This window comes from Hyalella azteca, unplaced genomic scaffold (assembly GCF_000764305.2).
Source record: "Hyalella azteca isolate HAZT.00-mixed unplaced genomic scaffold, Hazt_2.0.2 contig14470, whole genome shotgun sequence".
In the NCBI taxonomy this organism is placed as follows: Eukaryota; Metazoa; Arthropoda; class Malacostraca; order Amphipoda; family Hyalellidae; genus Hyalella; species Hyalella azteca.
This window is the reverse complement of record NW_025944352.1, coordinates 178,025-200,181: the sequence shown is the minus strand read 5'-3', so window position 1 is coordinate 200,181 and position 22,157 is coordinate 178,025. Positions and strand designations below refer to the sequence as shown.

Genomic DNA, 22,157 nt, shown 5'->3' with positions numbered 1-22,157 from the left:
GAATCTGCGATTAAAGCAATCTAGTGACTTTTTTAATCATAATTAGTAAAATATGAATCATTTAAAATATAAGCAGCGCAGTCACTAGAAACGAAGTGATTTAGTTAAAATTTTCAAAGTTGTCCTCACAAAATTAGCAATAATATTACTGTTAGTCATATCAGCTATTAAACCAATCAACAATCATGTTAACAAATACCGTATGTCATAATAGTGTTTTATTATCTAATCAGCACAAAATAATCAACACTAAAATGATTTCACGTGTTCTGTAGGAACGTGAACCCACAAACCAACCGAATTTGTTGTTGTTGTGACGTTAACATTTCACGTACAGCGGGTATTGTAGTACACCACAGAAAAATCGCAAATAAAACAGATAATAACATTATAATATTAAATTTAAAAATCTTGTAACTATGTATTACACAAATTTTTGATCACAATAATAACATGCTCTTCCTGTCTTAGCCAAGATTCATGATTGACCATAAAATATTTCCAGCAATGTATGTTTTTAATTATATACAAACATTTCTTAAAATAATTGTTAACTAGTCCAACTAACTAATCAAATCGAATGTAATGAAAATCAGAGAATTGCTTCCTATTTGTTTCGAATTGCTTTTATGAAGCGATTCGAGAAGTCTGCGGCTTTCTTTGTGGCTTATAATCCGTCAGGCAAAAGGCAACTCGTTTGTTAGTTCAAAGCCAAAGTTGATTTCAATGAAGTTAAATATACTGTTGATAGCCATGAAAAAATTGAAAATTACCCGTTGCATGAGGGGGCAAATGGCCTCGGATTTCTGCAATTATAGGTGAAAGGTAATGAAATGTATGGTATGGAATGAACAGTAAATATAAGCGATATTGAATTTCACGAAGCACAAGTGACATTATTACTATTTGTAGGGAGCAGAATAATCCTGCGTACCATGAAAGTTGAAAAATCGAATGCCTACATCAAATGAAATACTACCATGCACATTCATAGTTGTCTACATAATGTGTCGAAATTCACATCAAGGCACTCAAATGTAAATAAAATATTAGAAATGCTGCCTGCGGTGAATATTGCGTATTAAATGAAGTGGTCAGCTTTTTTATGAAATAAATTTTTAATGGACGTATTAATCATGACACTGAAACATGGTTTTACAAAGATTGATACAGTGATAGAGTAGACGGGTACAATTAAGTGGCAAATGTTCAATACATTTAGTACCGAGAAAAAAATGTTTCATAATGACCGAGATCTTCAAGGGAAAATGAATTGAATGCTCTTCAAAATGTTAGCCTAGATTATGCCACGTTAGTCAGTAGAAAACCGAAATGGACGAAAAGGAGAAGTGCATCTGCTAGAATATAGTGTAGGTTACTAAGTCTTGTCATGGTCTTCAACTAGACCGATGAGGAGTATAGAAAAATCTAAAAAAAGTATGTTTCAAGTCAACATTCGTAGCGTAAGATATTTTAAGTAAATTTAAGAGACCTTGAACAAAAGGATTTGAGAGCCTTGGACCCTTAATATGACTGAAACGATTTGAATTGAATTATACGTTGGTGTCAGATATGATGTTTTATCGAATGCCGAGCGCATGTGGCGATTCTTGATTCTTAAGATCATATCTCTCTGGGAGATTTGAGAGGATAGAGAGCATTTCCTCAATGAATGATATCTTCCTTTTCAGGGGGTAATCAACCTGATTCTTAATTTAGGTGTTTTTATTCGTTTGAGAACTGACATAGAGATGAGGGCGGGGGCTTCCACTGTGTTTCACATGGGATTGAGCGTTACGTTTACGCATGCGCGGCACACACTCGTCAATGAGTAACTGAACGTGCAAATGCGCGACAGGCCTACTGAAGTCATCTTCTCTTCTGAGCTTCAATAACTTTTGAAGACCACCAATACATATAATAAATATTAGGAACAGAATTTGAGTCATGATTGGGAAGTTCACTGGGGATTGGTCGTCCTGGAAGGTGTCGTAACCAAGGTCTCCCAACATCCGAGTGATCATTTTGAAAAACGAAACAAGAACAGAACTGAACGAAGCGTTTTTCGTCAAAAGCAGCTGGAAAAGAATAAGAGGTACAAATGCTAATGAGAATCGAAACAAATGCATTGCATCAACGGGCATAAAGCCTGAAAATCGAGGCACTTTATTCAAAGTTAAAACCACGTGAAATGACGACAATAATACCGCCAGCACTCCCATTTGCCAGATCAAGTCCTGAAAAAGACAGAAGAGGTATCGAATAGAGAGATTGTTGAAAAGAATACTTAAATAAATAGCCTTCTTCATTCGTTTAAACCAGCGCTATAGGGTGTTATATCGTACAAATTTTTTTTATTGTTTATTCTTATAATTTTTATACATGAAATTTTAACGCGTTCTTAATATGTAGTGAAATGATTCGGGCAGGATACATAACATTCCAACCTTAGAAGAGCTCGTAAAGAATCTGGAACGCAGTTCAACATTGAGCAATGGAAAGAGCCATAGAAATCATTGAACTTATTAATATGTTTCGATCAACACAATTTTTGGCTAATTGGTAAACCGTAAACCTTGACAGATAGAAGAACCTGTATTCATGGCTCACATTTCCACGTTAAGAGAAAATTAGCATAAGGTTTCGTCATGAAAGAGTGAAGATTTCGATCGGGACATATAGGGTAACGTGGGGCAGCGCGCCCCCCACTTTTTTACACTAAAATTTTGACGAAGTTTTAATTGATACGAGGTGGTTCTTTGTTTTGTTTAAAGGTGCAACTAATGAGGAATGTATGATGTGAATTAGGCGCCTATAGAGTTATTCAATTTTTAATGAAACATTATTTTGTAAGAAGTGTCAAAATGGGCCCATTGCCCCACCCCTGGGGCAATGGGCCCATGGGCTTGGGGCAAGGCGCCCACCCTTGGTCCCTTTACCACAATTGCATATTTTTCGTTTAAAAATGATAAAACAACACTTTACAGTTAAAAATAAGAAAAATGTAATAAAAAATATGACATTCATTCATTTATTAACAACTCAAAAATCATATCCATAACTTGAAAAAAATATACTCTTGGCTTAAAAAATCTATCACTGACGTGAAGAAAAATATTTCATTGACATAACATTATATATCCTTGACTTGAAAAAGATTCTTTGCGATAAAAAATTTGTCCTTGACATGAAAAAATGTATCCTTGACTAGAAAAAATATATTTAGTTGATCAGAAAAAAACTTCGTTCCAGTTTCGTCCATAATCCAGATATTATGTGCAGAGAATTCGTACCTAATCGTGATTTCAGCCAACACCATAAAAACTCTCATCAACTTTTGGCTCATTGGTGTTGACTGAAATCAACTTTTGGCAAGGCAAGAGTCAATAACTCGAAAAGTGGTCATAAATACGCATAACTAGAAACTTAACCTGATGCCTTGAGGCGGCAAATCAAAAAATCATGCAATATGAAGTGTAATTTGTAATTCAAAAAGCTAGTCATAGTTTGAAAAGGTCATTGAGACAAATCTAATGATGTATAACACAAGACTTCACCATGAGCGCTTTGCCCCGTGACACGCGTGGGCCCGTTGCCCCCACTAGGTATCATTTCAATTTATATCGTGTCAACATTTTATTTTAAAAGCTAATAGTCTAAAATTGGTCTCAAAATTATCGTTATAAATATTACTTTGAAAAAATAATTCAAAGTAATTTCAAAATCTTCATCTATAGTAATGGAAAAAAACTTTATTTAGCGGCAAAAAAATTTTTATCTGGACTAAAACAGTTATTCGCAAAGAACTTAATAACGCAAACACTTAGCAAAACGTAAATCCGTACACTTCATCCCAGTGAAATTGTCGACCGGCGGTAGAGAACACGGGCCAATATCTGCCATACTTAGCGAGAAACCCGCTATGGGCCCGTGACCCGCAGTGGGCTCGCTGCCCCATGTTACCCTATATCCTAGCTGTCAGGGTGAATTAGATACACTGATATTTTCTGGGTAGTGTCAGCCTTTGGAATACCTATTGAGTTATAAGGTCAACTTTCGTAGTATTGCCGGTCGAATTCGTTACTGATCGGCCTCTGGAGCAGGTTTCACAATCCCCATTTGATATTAGTGGACTTTCCTCATCTCTCGAATAAAATTACACCTCAGATTTTTGACACACGATAAGTGAGCTGAATCTTCGTCCAGAGCACGATAGGGATGACCGTTTACCCTTTCCGCAAGGAGTTTACCCTTCACAGAATAGCATCGTAATCTCCGCACAATTACTTATACCTAATAGATTAAACTGTGGCCTGGAACGCCCCAAGATCTCACCTGCCTGCAGCCCAGCCAGAAATCAGCTTTGCTGAGCGAAAGCACGAACACCAGCATCAGAGGGAACCGCAGCATTCGGCTCACTCGATGAACATCCGTGACAGGCTGAGACGTCTGTGTGTGAACAAACTCAAGATGTTTTTACTAATAAACGAGATTATTATGAATGTTGGGGCTAGAATCAATTACTTTCATTAGCAGGCTTGCAACAAAGTTTGTGATTTCATTTTCCAGGACCGTTCAAATGTTGCTACATTCTGAGCAATAAAAGAACATTTAAATTTTAAATATCGCCCTTCGTGTCATGTAATCATTGTAATCAAACTAGTGAATGTCATTGAACTGAGACATTCATTTCTCCCATGACTTAGGAAACACCAGAGCTCACATGTACAGTTTAGAGATAAAAATATGAAATTATTACAAAATAATTGCGTGGTGCAGGCATAGTAATTAAATGTCTTAAGCAGGGTTGGTGATTTTTTTGATTAAAAAAAATCAATGACTTTTTTATTTTTTCATGATTTTTTTGATTTATTTGATTTTTTCAGCTTTTTTGTCTTTTTGAAATGTTATTTTTTATGTTGCAATTAGCCTACTAACAATAACAGTAAATGGATCAAAATGGATGGCTAAAAATGGCACTTATTGCCTTCAATAATGGCCAAGGTGGTGTTTACCACTTAGGGATTTTTGGGTAAACAATTATTGATAAGTCTATTTATTAGCTTTTTAAAGTATGTATGGAGCAAGGTAACAAGCTAAATATTGACCATTTAACTGGCTTCAATATACAAAAACACTTCAGGAATGTGGATCTTCTAAACATTGAAGACATAACAGTAACAGATAGGTAGCTGATAGCACTGTGCACAACACTGTCATAGATCTACTAGTTTTATGTCCTATAAATCTACCGGACTCTACCCTCTAAACACACCAACTAGTACCTAGTGACTGAGTGACTGACTGCACTGTTCCCATTTGATTCAGACCAAAAAACCAATATTAAACATAAACTGAACGATAACCTAACAAACCTCAAACGACATGAAACGAAAATAATGTTATGAGAAAAACTATCACTGTTTGAAATATACATATGCACAATTCAAACATTTTATTTCCATTCACTGCATTTAATTATTTATATATATATATAGTTTTATAATTGTAATTGTTTTGTTTCTAGTTTTAAATTGACATATTTAAAAATGGAAATTAAATATTTTAATTAGAATACGTACTCATATTAGGGTGGAAAATCTTTCTAATTGCCTAAAAGGTCAATCCAATGTCAACCTCTCAATAAACAGGGTGGGGCAGAACTGATTGAGCAGTTTTGAGGCGAAATAAAAGAGGAATGGAGGTACATAAAAAAGAAAGTTCATTTTCCTCGAGGTTAGCAAAACATACCATTTAGAATACTTATGTTTTAAAAACAATATCTGGAAGATGGTGGCCGTTAAGTTTACTGCAACACACTGTTGGAGTCGTTCTCGGAGGAGGGAGTAACCGTGACAGTGAATTCCGAACGCTATGTTGCAATGTTGCAAAATTTCTTGCAGCCCAGGATGGAAACATTGTTGAAAATGAATTGGGAGACGTGTGGTTCCAGCAGGATGGGGCTACCGCTCACGCAGCCCGAATGTCACTCAATGTTTTGAAACGAATGTTTCCCGGACGTCTGGTGTCTCTGAGGGGTGATTTACAGTGGCCTGCAAGGTCACCTGATTTGAGCATTTGCGATTTCTTCGTTGGGGACATCTAAAAGAGAGGGTGTTCAGAAGTCGCCCTCACACCCTACCACAGCTAAGGGAACGGATTATTGTTGCAGAGGTTATGGCCATACCTCGCCATATGTGTGAACGTGCTGTAGGAAACTTCCGAGAACAACTCCAACACTTTGATGCAGCTAACAGACACCAACTTCCTGATATTGTTTTCAAAACATAAGTATTTTAAATGGTATGTTATGCTAACCTTGAAGAAGAAAGCTTTCTTCTTCATGTACCTCCATTACTTTTTTATTTTGCCTCAAAACTGCTCCATCGGTTCTGCCTCGCCATGTAAAAGCTAGCTAACACATTTAAATTGTATATTGTAATCAATATATAACAAATAGTCGAATAGTTAAAGAGTACTTATAGCCTTATAAGAATTAGCTAAGCTGCTAGCTATGTACAATGTACTGCAACACTTGATGCCTCTGTACCAAAAACATACAATTCATTGGAACCTACTACACATTAAAGGCAACAAGTTTATATTCCGATTTGTCATAGTACATTTATACTAAACCATTAATAACAATACCTCAAAATAAATTAAAGACTGCCACTCAATACATTTAAATGCATATAAATAAAAAATCTAAAAAATGAAAAAAAAATCATTATTTTTTTAATCACATGATTTAATCAGTTTAATTTAATCAATGCCAACCCTGGTCTTATGAATAGAAAAGTTTGACTTATTTATCTGAAACAAGGAATGAAATTTTTTATACGATTCACGATATTTCGCACTAAATTCATTACCAATTCATTAAATCAATTATCACTGTATGAACTTGTATTAATAATAATAATATACGTTTAAAAATTACTTTTTAAAGACAACACTTCCAAAGAATCCAGTGTTCCCAATGTTACATATGTACAATGAATTTCTAATTTTATTTTCGAATATTAAAAAATTAATTTTTCAATATTTTTAATATATAAAATATTTTTCAAAATTATTTATTCTATCAATTGATTCATGCATTGCCTCCAACTTCACAAAAGTGTGCAAAATTTCATAGAAATTGGACAGGTAAAAGTTTGTCAAATATCTATTATAAGATTTGTAGCTGACAAAATTATTTTATCAGTTTTTTTAAAATTGAAAAAAAAGAATTTTTTTTATTCCTAAAATTATTTATTTTGCCATTTGATTCATGCCATTGTCTCCAATTTTACGCAGGTGTGCAAAATTTCAGATCGATTGGAGAAGTAGAAGTGTGTTAAAAATCGATTATAAGATTTTTAGCAGACAGACAAACAGACAAACAAGAAGTGAAGTTGAAGAGAAGTGTTGTAATAAAAAAGACGAGCAATTTACACATAAAATTTTATCGGAGCGCGTAAATAATAGAAAATGTGATTTTCCACAATGCATTTCTGGAATTTGTTAAAGCAAATGAAAGAAGTAAATCATTTTTGGTAAAGAAGTAAACCATTTTTTATACAATCCAACTTACTTTCATGAGGTAGAATAATTCTATGAAGAGATGAACTAGAAAAACGAGGACCATCCATACTTTCATGCCTACGACTACGGTGGACTTTTTTTCCATGTGGAAAACGGCGCAAACCGAACGGTTCCAAGACGACGTCCCGATCTCCATGAGGATGTCTTCGGAAGATGCGTTGTCTGCAACGTAATCAAACAACGTAACAAAAATTTAGCTACTCTACTACTCAAGTAGTAGAGTTCAAGTAGTGCTCTACTGCTTGCAATTATTGAAAATTACTTATCTTCCAACTCTACCAGAAAGGTACTCTAATACTAGTTCTACTTGCTGCAAGAAGGAACTGTGCTATATGCACTATGGTATGTGGCTGTGTCATTGGTTGTTGCTAAGTGGAAGCGTTGTCATGGGTGATGATTGCAATAAGCAAGTTTTTGTTTTAAACATGCGAGCTGAAAGTCATCGGTAAAGGAAGCATAAATATAATCTCCCTACTGAATGGTCGCCTTAATTGAATGCATTGCACGTTAACTGGTGCCCAGCTAATGTGCCCAGCGGGGACCAGTGGCACTCCATCATACATCCATATTTGGCCCTGGAGCAACTTAAGGGTACTGCACCACTCACTACACCCTTCAGAAGACGCGGTGGGGTCTATCGCAAGTACTCACTAAACCACCAGCAGGTACGATGTGGTTTATTGCAAGTACTCACTAAATCCCCCAGCAGGAGCAGTGGGGTCTATTGCAACCACTCACTAAACCCCCAGCAGAGGCGGTGGGGTCTATTGAACCCACTCACTAAACCCCCAGCAGGGGCTGTGGGGTCTATTGAACCCGCTCACTAAACCCCCAGCAGAGGCGGTGGGGTCTATTGAACCCATTTACTAAACCCCATAGCAGAGGCGGTGGGGTCTATTGCAACCACTCACTAAACCCCCAGCAGAGGCGGTGGGGTCTATTGAACCCATTTACTAAACCCCATAGCAGAGGCGGTGGGGTCTATTGCAACCACTCGCTAAACCCCATAGCAGAAGCGGTGCGGTCTACTGTCACCATCCACTAGGCTGCTATATGATAAACAATGGCGGTCTACTGTAGCCACTTACAACCAGACCTTCAGAAGGAACAGGAGATCTATTGCTATCACTCTACATGCCTAGAGGGGGCAATAGTACTTACTATTACTCATTTTAATAGTATTGCTTGGGACTTACTAGACCCCCAGGAAGAGCAGTGAGGGTCTGATGCGGCAATGGCTTGCACGTCTTCCACGACAGTCTGTACGTCGCTGTTCTCAGACCAGAGATTTGGGTAGACCTCAGTCACCTGGGCCCTCGTAGCCCCGCTGAAAACGTCTTCGATATCATGTGTGTTCCTGGAAAATGATTGCTTTTGCTGGAATATTTAAAGCCAGCAATGAGTGGTACATAATTAACTCTAATTCATGCAGAATATGTGGAATACATCCGACCATTATTATTACGCTGTTATAAATTATTGTATTATAATTCGATTATATTATAATTCGAAATTATTAAACATATTTTCTATATATGGCCTGTATTATATTCAAAATTTTCAAGGAAATGTGATGACATCGGCGAACTTTTGGTTAGTTGATTTGCATGTTGATTCTCAGTTATTTTTTCAGAGCTTGTCAATCACTCACAATTTGTAGTCACATAACATCTTTCGATTCATTTTCAGAATTTGATCACATTTCGTATATTCAATATCGTGAAGCCATTTGAATATTGAGTTTTCGTAGATTGGAGTCATTTTCGATTGTCATGATTCTGGTTGAATGTGTTAAATTTTAAATTTCAGTAAAAATAAAAAAAATAAAATGGGAATTTGTTGTGCAATGAATATTTTTGCAAAAATATGCTGTGTAAATCTATCAATGCGTTCATAATCGGTAAATTAATCATTTGTACTCTTTTTTTAGTTGCTTTGGGAAGCGAGATGCTGTAGATTCATTGAGCCCTATACGCGTCATGCAGGTCCGAGCCGTACGATATATCTCTGGGAGCGAGGATTTCCCTGTTTTGCTTTATAAAGATCTTATGACACGAATTCTATTATAAGAACTTGATACTTTCGTTTGGCAATTATCTGTCTTCAAACGTAGAAGGTATGACAAAATGATAGCAAAAATGAGTACAATAAATTTGAGTTTTAATAACCATCTTTGATAGTGTCATCGAGAAATATCAATGCTCAGTACACATTGTGATTCCAGAAAACTACGGAATATTTTGAGTTTGATATTCTAAGTAATAAATTTTCAGTAACGTTAGAGTAAACGGATTAGTTTTTGTGATATGCCAACGTATGGTACAAATATATATACACAGAGGTGGGCAGTAGCGCGCTACATGTAGCGGCCGCTACTAGCGGCCTCTACATTTTTAGTAGCGGTAGCGGCGCTACAGTTAAGGCAATGTAGCGGTAGCGGTAGCGCCCGCTACATATTTAAGTAGCGATACGAGATTTTTCCGCTACAGCGCTACCGCTACATTTATACATAAAGCATTTAGATTTCACTTAATAGTATTTAATATTACTTAAAACCCAGCATGATACATACATAATATAAATTACAGAATAAAACTGTACGAAAGATTTCGGTATAATGTTGTCAATCTCAGCCTGTTACTAGTGTCAACATGTTAGCTGTTACTTGTTAAGTTGCTACCAGTTACCACATACAGGTATTTTTCATGTTTCAGTTTGCATGCAGTTATTTTTACACAGTTATTTTATATATATATACATAGTTTGTACAATTACCTGACAAAAATAATTATAATTCGTGACATTACCGGACATCGGGTACAAAACCGGACAAAAATCGAGTCCGGTAATTGACGCTAGTACTTATTTCTGTATAATAACCGGACACGCCAAAAAAAATGACCACATTACCGGACATTATTACATTCAAAAAAACGCCATCCTCGTTAGGTTAGGGTTAGAGTTAGGGTTAGGTGTGTCTAAAACTCTTCTTTGGGTTGCTAGAGACCATTTTACTGGGGTTAGGTCCAGCCAGGTCAAGTTTTTTTTATATATTTTTGGCAATTTAGCAAATCAAATAATTAAAGTCCGGTAAAGTGGAATTATAAATATATATATATATATATATATATATATATATATATATATATATATATATATATATATATATATATATATATATATATATATATATATATATATATATATATATATATATATATATATATATATATATATATATATATATATATATATATATATATATATATATATATATATATATATATATATATATATATATATATATATATATATATATATATATATATATATATATATATATATATATATATATATATATATATATATATATATATATATATATATATATTAACATGGTTCGTACAATTACCGGACAAAATTAATTACAATTGGTAACATTACCGGACATCGGGTACAAAACCGGACAAAAATCGAGTCCGGTAATTGACGCTAGTACTTATTTATGTATAAAAACCGGACACGCAAAAATATGAAGCACATTACCGGACATTATTACATTCAAAAAGACGCCATCCTCGTTAGGTTAGGGGTAAACGCATTTGTAGAGTTCTCCGACCTCACGGTCGACGCCGTAGCTTATACCCCTGTTTCGTACTCCTACATAACCACCAAGGATATAAGAGATGTTATCAGAAGCAAGTGTCTTACTTATCCTCCACGACCTTAGTCACGTAACCCGATCCTCAGGTAGAGCTTAATTTAAAATGATCTGGGATATTTTGGCACCCGAATTATGTGACAACTGGCGTGATTTCTTAAAAGTTAAACTCGACTGCTTGACTATGATTGTGAGGCTTTAAATACGGTGGTGAAGTGAAAGATTTATGAAGTGTTTGTGATTATAGCAACACTGTCGCATAGAGATTTTCGTGCGGCCAAGCCTTTCAACGGATTGTTTCTGCGATGTTTTACCCACTTAAACGTCTGAAGAAGAGACCAAGAAGACCTTCATCTACTAATTTCAGCAGACGAAAACTGGGAGAATATTCAACTTTTGACTGCCGCGTCTTAGTCTTACCTGCAACGTCAAGACTTTCTTATTTGAGCCTTCGACTTTGAGAGAGAGAAATTTGAAGCGTCCACGCATTGTTTTTTTTTTGCGTTCTTCTGAATTCAGTACGACCAAACAGAGTAAATTAAAGCGATACTTTACGGTGGCAACGCAGCAACGTGATCGGCGCTATTTCCTTCGTAAGCCGAAAGACTTGATGAAGAGACTGGCGACTACGAGAGCAATTGCGAGAACGACTACAAGAGCGACTATGCGAGCGACTACAAGGGCCGGCATCAACTGAGGGCGTCTACGAGCGTTCTACAAGTCAGTGGTGCCGTGAGAAGGTGGCAGCGATGTGGCAGCAACTGTCGATGGCAGTCAGGAAAGGAATCAACAACAAAAGTTAAAACTTCACATCACATTTAGCAACAATTCTATAACAGCTACAGCGATGGGTTTCTACACATAACCGGCTGAGCAAGATGAGCATATGAAAAAACGGTATAAACAACAGCAACGGTCAAGGCATCTAATAGGATCGCCGGACTAAGAGTTGAGTAACCCTATTAATAATACTGTTGTAAATACACAGGTAATTTTGCTATAATTATTGTCACGAACTAGCATGTTCTCATGTAGAACATAGCCATTTTTACATAATTATAAAGATGTTGAGCGATAAAATGCAGAAAAACAATTAGTTAAATTGGTAGGATGCACATGTACCGCGGTGCTTGATCACCACCGCCTGTACGTCAGTGGGCAATTATCACGTTCACTTAGTAAAGCGATTCCTATCATTATTATTAAATTACCTATGATGAAGAACATTAAGGTTCTAAAGCAAAAAGGCCATTGACTCATTGTAATATAAGCCGAAAATTAAATCCTGTTAGGTTAAAAATCCAAGCTTTTACGCCGTTCTCATAAATGAACTTCCAACTAATGAATGAATAGCTGTAATTATAAGAGATTATAACGAATCCTGTAAAATTTAAATACTGTTGTCTCCCATTTGTGTCATATGTTCGCCCTTTAAATATAATGCTTGCAGGCAACAATTAAAATTGATTGACAAATACGGTAACAACGAAATGTACGTGTACCAATTTATCTAGCGCACCGTGAATATTAATGATGTGAAGATTTTTGTTTTAGTTTTAGAGACAAGCTTTGATGTTTAAGTTTTTTTAAGTTAGCAGGGCTTAAAACGTTGGTTAGAATTAACGAACGGGCTGATTTTGAATGAATTAACGTGTAGGCAAGTTTCTAAATTATGCTACGTGATCACATAAAGTAGAAGTAAATGACTTTGGCTTCTGAACTAAAGGTTCATTCAATTGCGCTTGTTATTGCTCATTACAAAAGGTTTTATTGAACGTTGCAAATGTTCATTTTGTTGTTATGTCACAAGTGAATTGTTAATGCGATATCATCCTTACGCTGTTTTTAAAAATTTTTCACTCAGCATATAAATCAGCGGAAGTCGAATACAGCGACTGAAAAATCCTTGAGCCACGAAAAGGCATCTTGAGTCGTTTTACGAGGTTTGGATAGATTGAAAAATCCAAGCAATGCCAGGGATTCGTAAGTAAAGTAATTCTACAATTTTGTCAGTTGACTGTAATAGCAGTTATTGAATTGATTATGGTGGATGCAGCATGTATTCGCGACATTCTGTATATTTTTACCACGTCATGTAATGATATAACTCTTTTGTGAAGTAACATAAACGAATCTTTAAATTTTACAATAATACAATGTGCAGTGAACTTAAACAAGTTTCAAGACTCTGATAAATCCGAACCCGTAGAATAAAAAATAATGCTAATTAAAATAATGTTCCATTGTAGCATAACGATTAGCGAATCGGGAGGTAGAATTTTAATAATTATTCTGACCAGTATCTACTCGTATTATTTAAATTGAATTTCGCTTTGAGTATCAAAGATGTCGTAGACAGACATTTAATGGGTGCCCAGCCGTAGACCAGCAAATTAACGCTCAAATCAGCCCTGGAGCCAACATCAACCATCTAAATGCAATAGATATTGTCATCCTGGCACCTAAGCAGCTGTAGTAAATTGACCTATCTCACCACACGAACTTTAATCCAACACTGCTTCAGCACACAAGCTGCTACTCCTCATAGTTAACGGTCAATACGTTGTTCTCCAATGCTTTATAACCCATACCATCACTTCTTACACATGCTGTTATCCCAAGTGTCCGCTGACCACACTGCATTGCCGCAAATGTAAACTGTACCAAACGGTAATGCGTCATCACCTTACTTACTCCGCAAGACGCTAACCCCGCGTCACTGTTTCCTTGCCTTACTATCCCCCAGCATCTTCTTACCCCCACACTTACCCCGACTCTCCACCATTATCGCATGGCTAACTGGAGGCTTATCTCGCAGACCTTTGATGCTTATCCGAATTAGGTTAGGTTACAACTCGTATAGATCCTCTTTTCATCGCGTAATGCAGTCAAGTGAGCAGAAACTAAGAAAAGCCGTCCGGCAGTCGGTGAAAAAAGGCGGGAAGACGGGGTAATCGTGGAGGTAGAGTTATGCCTGTGGAAAACAGCTGCGACGAACGGACGGGCTGGAGTGCTGGCTGTGTATCAACAACGGTATGGCATAGGGAGTTGCATACCGAAAATCGTGATTAGGTTAGACGGCATGGGATAGAGCTGTTGGGCGGTTTTAAGAACGGCGTAGAGCGATTGTATTGGTGGCTTACTTCTCATTAGCTAGCTGGTTAATTTCCATGAAGGGGATTTGTACCTTTGGCTTTTAACATATAATCCCGTAGTCTACTTTGCCCTTTAGCAGGCTTACGCACGGAAAGGAGGATGAAAAATATGCTGGTTTTGGGCAATGCTGGCCTCTGGCATGCATCCCCATTTAATTATATAACGCGTGTACGACTATGTCCTGAAGAATAGTGTTTTAAAAGTTTATCGCGCAATACGTGAACATACACGTAGAGGCTGTAAAAAAAGCAATGTCGTCTCTGTACGATGGGTTCAATGGTACTGACTCGGAAGTGTATAAAAGTTTACTCATATCAACGGGTATACGCATTGATAAATATGTGCATTGACGAATGTATCTATTGAGAAATGCGTGTGTGTACGAAAAATGCACGGACGAATATATGCATTGACAACGCATACATTGATTAATACCAGAGCTATAATGATGAACTAGACGTACTATTGATGTATTGTAAACTGTAGTAACGTCTTATAAAAGTTCAGACAGGGCTATTTTTAACGATTATATGAACCCGTATTATATTCAGCCATTCTGTCCATATTTATATACTCATCGACGCTACAATGTGTAACCAAACGCATAAGCTATGTATGACGTACAATCGAGTGAAATATATTTTACATTTGACGTCTAACAAGTGATTCATCTTGCATGATTTCCTATTATCATATTCGTTTGAGATTTGAGTAATATGTCATTTCGTCACGATTATGAATAATTGCTGTCCTTCAACCGTTAAACCTTCAACATTCAATACGATATAATTGGGCTAAAATATTGTTGAATTTCAAGAATACAGAGATCGAGTATTTAAGACTCGCCTAAATGCCATATGTATAAAAATAATTCTCTTGAATATATAATAATGATGAAGTAAAGCTTCATTACAAATTTAATTTCACGTCTTAACACGATTTGCGGAATTAAAGCAAAATCGGAAGCTGCAAAAGTCACAAGACAACTACAATCAGTGCATTAATTTCAATAACGTACAAAGTGTTGAGATTGCAGCGAATAATTGTGTGCAGTATTGTCGAGTATATATACCGATAAATTGATGCCACATTAAACGTAACGAACAGTGAAATGTAACGAACATTAACTTAGGAAGTAAAATATTTTTGTATAATTAATGTCCGCCTATGTTTTTTTGAAACAATATGTTCAACTGTGCAACGTTGGTTTATAAATGTCTTTTGAGATTTTTGAATGCAATATTTCATGTTTCTATCCTATACTTTTTCTACTACTGTATCAATAAAGATAATGTAAATTATCTACTCAATTACATTAACTGTAATGCTAATGAATTGATAAATTGAGACATCCAAGGGATTTCGAACAGTAGATTTAATCTTTAAAAGTAGAATAAACGGTAACAATTGCTTATTGTAACAGTCATGTGTAGATACAGCCGTCAAAGACTGGTGATCACGTGCATCTCAAAGAGTTCAACGTCCTAAAATGCTAACACTCGAAACAGTGAGATTTTTTTTCTCCCTCTGAATGGTTGAGAAATATTTTTATTCTATAACCTTCATTCTTCGCAACGATCTCAATACCCTGTATCGAGCCCATAACTTTCTTATGAGGATGCAATGTATTTCCAGTTAAGTTGCTATTATTATTAACAGTTGCGTTGCTATTTTCATTTGGTTGCGATTTTTGCACTATTATTGAATGTGTTTTCTTGAAAAATACAATTATGCGCATTTTAATATGAAAAGGTGAATTTTCGAGTTGAACATAAATGGATCTGTGATTATGATGAGTGTGCTAAGCTATAAATTAACTTTTCTAACGCTTGATCATGTCGTGCAAAATTTTTTAATCAGATAATTTGATATTGCTTGAATTAATGCCGACAATTGATCTCGTAATGCACGTAAAAAATTCGACCCCAATTCACCAACAATCATTGAATTTATAGACGATGCAAGCAATATTTGCTGACCTTGCGCAAAGTCTGTTCGAAAATTGCGTCGTAATAAAAATGACTTCACGCTCAGCGATGGCAATAAATGAGATCTTTTTTGAGACAAACGATCTAATTGAAGCACATAGCAATAATATGGTTCATACAGTTCGTTCTTGATGAGACTTGCTAATGCAAGAGATATCGTGATATTATCAATACAGAGGTGATTATTTTTATTAAACCATTGTCAATGAGATCATTCAAGTGTGACGAAGTGTGATAAATTTACTGTTGAAAGTAACTAATTGTTCATGTATGTGTCTACATTTTGCTACTTATAATTCGAACGATGTTTAATATTAATAAGATTATTTTTTTTAAATATTATATTGTATTTGAATAAAGTGCTGCGAATGACGAATGGTTTCATACAATTACTGTGTTTACCACTCATATGTAATATTTCCCACGGTTGAAATTGACATATTGACGCAGAATGCTTTATTTTATTTAACAATTTCATTTTTACTGTATGATTTTATAGCGAATTTTGCCACGTTTTCACGCTAAATGAATATTGATGCTTATTGCACTTCGAAATTTGAGTTGCATTTCAATCTAAAAGTCATTTTGCTAGCATTTGCATTAGCAGTGTAATAAAATTAATGAAACAGACCGATGCTAATATTGATTTCTATGATGCGTTCATATCATCACGATTTTATGATTGTGAGAAACATGCAGAACTCTGTACAAACTATTTTCTCTGCGATTTAATGAAAGCTCGCCGATAATAAATGTGTTGTAAATATGTTGCATTTAAAGTTAATATATCTAATTAAAGAAACTCGGTGTTAGCGATGAATCAATCCTATTATTTGAATCTAATTATTCATTGTCGATTTAAAATGTTTCTCTTGAGGTGAAGATTCGATGATTTATATCTCTTCCAATACTCTGTGAACGCTATAATCCTTATTATTTTGTGTTATAATCTTAATTCAAGATTTATGATGCTCTCATTATTTTTATATTCGTAGATATGGATTCTATTAGTATTCCCGTAACCTGATGTATTCAGTTTCTAATTCTTACCACGGAAATTGTAGAAACAATTTTCTCTAGAGAGAGAGAGGGAATGAATGATCAAGATAGGTCATAGGAGGAATCTGAAATCATAACTAACCTTCAACAGCCGAAGCTGAGTCCGCCGATCAATCAGCTTATGTGACACAAGGATATGAACCCGAAGAACAGAGGAACGTAGCATCAAATACCACAAGGAAAACAAAAATCCCAGTTAAAATTTCTTTCAAATAGCGTTGGAGATGGACTTGTTCTTTTCCTTTAAAAGTGTCATACTCCGGTTTTTCATACTGTCAGGAACAGTATCCCCATATATATTAATCAATTATAATACAACCTTCCTTAATGAATACTTAGGGTATGAGATACGATCTGATCAGAGGTTTTGAACAAGATGTTTTTTTTATTTTATTTCCATACGATCGGGACGATCTTTTCAGGAAGAGGGAGGTGTCCGGTGTCAATCTGGCGTCTAATTATAATCATAATTGAATGTAATTAAGACGTGATATTCACTTGACCTGATAGAGATTGATGACGTGTCAACATCGGGAAGGCACGCGATAGATCACGCGATCAAGACCTTAGTAGTGGGCGGAAGCGAATGCTATATAAGGGCTAGCACTTTAATTAAGTAAGGCCCCCGCAGTAGTTGATAAGCGCTTCGCGATGTAACGCGTTTGTAGAGTTCTCCGACCTTACGGTCGACGCCGTAGCTTATACCTCTGTTTCGTACTCCTATATAACCAGCCAGTATATAAAAGATGTTATCAGACACATGTGTCTTACTTATCCTCCGTTACCTTAGTTACGTAACCCGATCCTCAGGTCGTAACACCTGGGACAATATTTTCCCAAAAGAATGCCTTTGTCCTTGATTTACAATAAATGATATCAATAAAAGTCTTGACAACGAATTTATGGGAGTGCAATGCTAAGCGAGAGTCGAAATTCACTGGACTCTACATCCAATAATGTGAAGACCACCAGGGTTATAGTACTGTAGGCTACTCTAACGTCTATAAAAGTCACTTGCTGAAAATTAAACCGATCAAAAATATTTTGATGACTCGATCCCCTGATTGAGAGATTCCCTCGTTCGCTGCCTTACACGTGAGTTCAATTACAGTATGACCAGCCAGCGTGGTCAACGAAAATGTCATTGCTAAATGAACTTGAAATAATCCTTATGCGGTTCCTCAAACATAACTGATGTCCTGAAACATAACTGATGTCCTGAAACAAACTATGTGAACCTACTTTTTTGGAAGACATTGTTTATTTCAGAAATCGTTCCAGATTAATTTTTCGGGGATTCCATTGAAACGAAAAGCTTTCATAGTAACTTTTAATTGTCACAACTAAGTTTTCTGTCCAGCATTAAGTTCCGAGTAGGTTAACGCTTTGCATTGCGATGATCCGTGCCAACTTTATGCGAAATTCTCTGCAACTATTATAAATTTGAAAATAGATCGGAACCAACATTCAAGTATCAATATAAATTTTATGTTACAGATTACAAAATCAAATTTCAATAATTCAATAATTATCAATAGAAATTTCCTCATTGATATCCGTCCTAGTAGGCTGAAATTGCGTGAAAAATTCATAATTCTTCTTTGGTCAGCTTTGAATTGCAAACTTTCTAATTAATTAACAATATTATCTAAGTTCAGAAAACTAACTGATCAATGTAACATTTTTAACTGTCAACGCTTCCCCTGCCACCGATCACCTTAATTGCTCGTCCTTTGCGAGTTCCAAACCAGGTAGATTATATAGGGTATGACTTATTTGTCTGCGACGGCAGCATTAGTCACCTATCCTGAATCATTCAAATAGTTGTGACACTTCCTTAGGTCAATGTATGATTAGTCTAGACTCTATAAATACAGCATCGTGATAGCACACATTCATGCAAACATCCAGTTCTAATCCCACAAGGCAAAGAATCTGATACCCGGTCAAAACAGGCACTTTTCGATCGATGAAAGCCAAGCCTGATTTTTCGGCTCAGACCAATTTGATGAAAATTGTAGCCGTTACCATATCCATTAATTTCTTTATCAGTGGCTGCTAAAACAATGCTGAATGTGTCTTACATCAGTCGCGAAGCATTTGCTGTTTGTTTTTTTCAGTGAATGCACTCCAACGGCCCATTTTCGGGGTTGTGCACTTATCTGCACTATCGCCCACGTTGCGTTTGATTAGGTACCCCACAATGTTATCACAATACATAACCCCTACAGAGCACATCAACCCAACAAAGCCCCCGTATCAAGCCATTTGTCACAGTTGATTGCCGTATGCACAATATGCACATATCAAAGCGATAAATATAGTGTTAACGGTTCAATTAACAGGTTTTCAAGTGCTTGAGGTGCCTATAAAGTGCTGTGAACACGTATTGGGTCAATGTGCATCCTCTGAAGACAATTTATTTCACTGCATAATATAAATTCAAGTAATAATGATACTAATTATTTTAATAATAAAAATAATATAGCTGTCAGCGATAAAGATTATGCCGCTCGGCCGGGCGTCGATTTCGTCCAGAACTTTTCACAGTTCGCTTCTGGTATTGAACTCGCAATCATTGTACCAATTTTGGCGCTCGGAATTTTAACCATTCGGCCACCCTACCGTCAAAAATTGCTGTCAAGCAGATTCACTAACGTATTGATCAAACACATAAATATCAGAGAAAAAGTGCTAAACACTGAAATATTATTAAAACTTTGAGTTCGAACGAGTGATCTCTGAAAACTTCTCTCCTTGAAGCATCTATTTCACTCATTATCAGTGATTATATATTTTTACACAGGTTCATGCACCATCAGTTGTAGCCGCCAATTCTGCACTTATGCATCTATCTTGTCCCGTACTCAATTTAACAAGCAACTTCACAACTGTAGCCGCCATCTCTTATTTATACTTACAGCGGTCACCTCTACACCATTAAACTGTCACCTCTGCAACATTGCAACAAACCTCTGCACTATGACAACTGTCACCTCTGCATCATTTCACCTGTCACCTCTGCACCATTACAACTGTCACCTCTGCACCATTACAGCTGTCANAACTGCAATTGCCACCTATGCACCATTGCAACTGTCACCTCTGCACCATTGCAACTGTCACCTCTGCACAACTGCAACAGCCACCTCTGCACCATAACAACTGTCGCATCTGCACCTTAGAAACTGTCACCTCCCCACCATTGCAACAGCAATCTCTTGAACCATTGTATCTGCCATCTCCATCTTTCAAACTAACCATTACTGCAGTGCACACACAAACCACGCAGTATCCGTGCATGGGGTGTCCGCCAGTTTGGGAATAAACCCTGGATGACCGGGATTGAGTTCCATGACAGCGCAGTCCGCATTTTCATTGGGGTCGCCGGGCCACCAATGCCCCGAGCTGGTCACGCCGCTCATGAGCTGGCCGCCGCTCCAACGCCACACGCCGTTGTAGCGGTAAAGCCCCAGGAAGTAGGGGACGAATCCAGTCCGGCCAGCTGTTCGTAATACAAGTAGAACAATGTTTTAATTATTACCAATTACGGTTAATATTAGATTATTGATTGAGAATTGATCTGGTAATAGCAGGTATCATTGTGAAACACGTCTCACAAATAATCTCAGCACTTAATGATAATAATAACGCCTAATAACGCTTATTAACAACATTAGATATCAAGGTTAAACCATGGAAATTTATCTGGCGCAGCAGTTTCAATTCAACTTCAGGTATGCCGAACCCGTAATAAAAAACGAATCCTCTAACATTGCATTTATTAAGACAATCAAGTTAAAATTATGTTTTCCGGTGTCAATCAGGCGTCTCATTCTATTCATTATATTTACATTCTAAGATAAGATCATCTGTAATTGAGACGTAATATTCATTGGCGTGGTAGTGATTGATGGAAAAGTACTAGACTTGAGTCAGCATGCACAATATCACGTGAAAGATCACGCGATCAAGACCTCAGTATTGGGCGGAAGCCGTGATTCTTTAAAAGGGCTGGAAACCTCAGTAAGGCCCCAGCAACTGACAAGCACATAGCAATGTAACTCGCGTTAGAGCTACTCCGACCTAACGATCAGCATCTTAGCCTCTTCTCGTATTATATCTCTCATGTATCACCACCCCGTAACAAGATAAGTTCTCTAGAAAGATAGCGTCTTACTTATCACTCACGTACTTAGTCAACGAATCCCTAGTCCTCAGATTCAGGTAGAACTACTAACATGATTAGTCAGGTGGCGCTTAACATGGCCGCCTGACAATATCATTGGAGGTCATGTAGTACATCCACTTACACGACGTCAATTCAAATGCAAATTTTTTATTTCTCCTGGCGAGGTTGGATGGTTCACAAGGAACAGGGCGAATCTCGGACTGTTTTCTTGCCCGAGTCAGGAAAGTCATAGCGTAGCCTGTTTTGACTTAATTAAGTTTCGCTCTTGGCTATTCGACCCACGGAGAGCAAACCCTCAAGTAGTGACGGCATATTATACCAGCGTCTTTATTGAAGTTCTTGAGGGCGTTGTTTTTCATTGAACAGTTGTAGTTTTAAAGATTTTTATTGTTTAAAAAATTGACGTATACGTTTGTGCTGGAGTAAAAGCTTATTCAAACTGAAGAGCACAACCCAACTGCGTCGCTGCATACATACACACTAAAAACTGCTTTATTTTTCGTAGGCTGAA

General features: G+C 36.5%; 1 protein-coding gene across 1 annotated transcript in view; it reads right to left on the bottom strand.

Annotated features, from left to right (window-relative positions):
* Positions 1-21,876, bottom strand: part of LOC108669609 (ankyrin-3-like) — a 35,408-nt gene extending 13,532 nt beyond the window's left edge. Inside the window, exons 1-7 of the mRNA XM_018156987.2 lie at positions 21,768-21,876; positions 20,740-20,959; positions 8,787-8,947; positions 7,580-7,752; positions 4,336-4,449; positions 1,916-2,237; positions 1,746-1,770 (exon numbers count right to left, since the gene is read on the bottom strand). Coding sequence (XP_018012476.2) covers positions 1,746-1,770; positions 1,916-2,237; positions 4,336-4,449; positions 7,580-7,752; positions 8,787-8,947; positions 20,740-20,959; positions 21,768-21,876 — 1,124 coding nt within the window. The remainder of the gene's footprint in view (positions 1-1,745; positions 1,771-1,915; positions 2,238-4,335; positions 4,450-7,579; positions 7,753-8,786; positions 8,948-20,739; positions 20,960-21,767) is intronic.
* Positions 21,877-22,157: the final 281 nt, after the last annotated feature.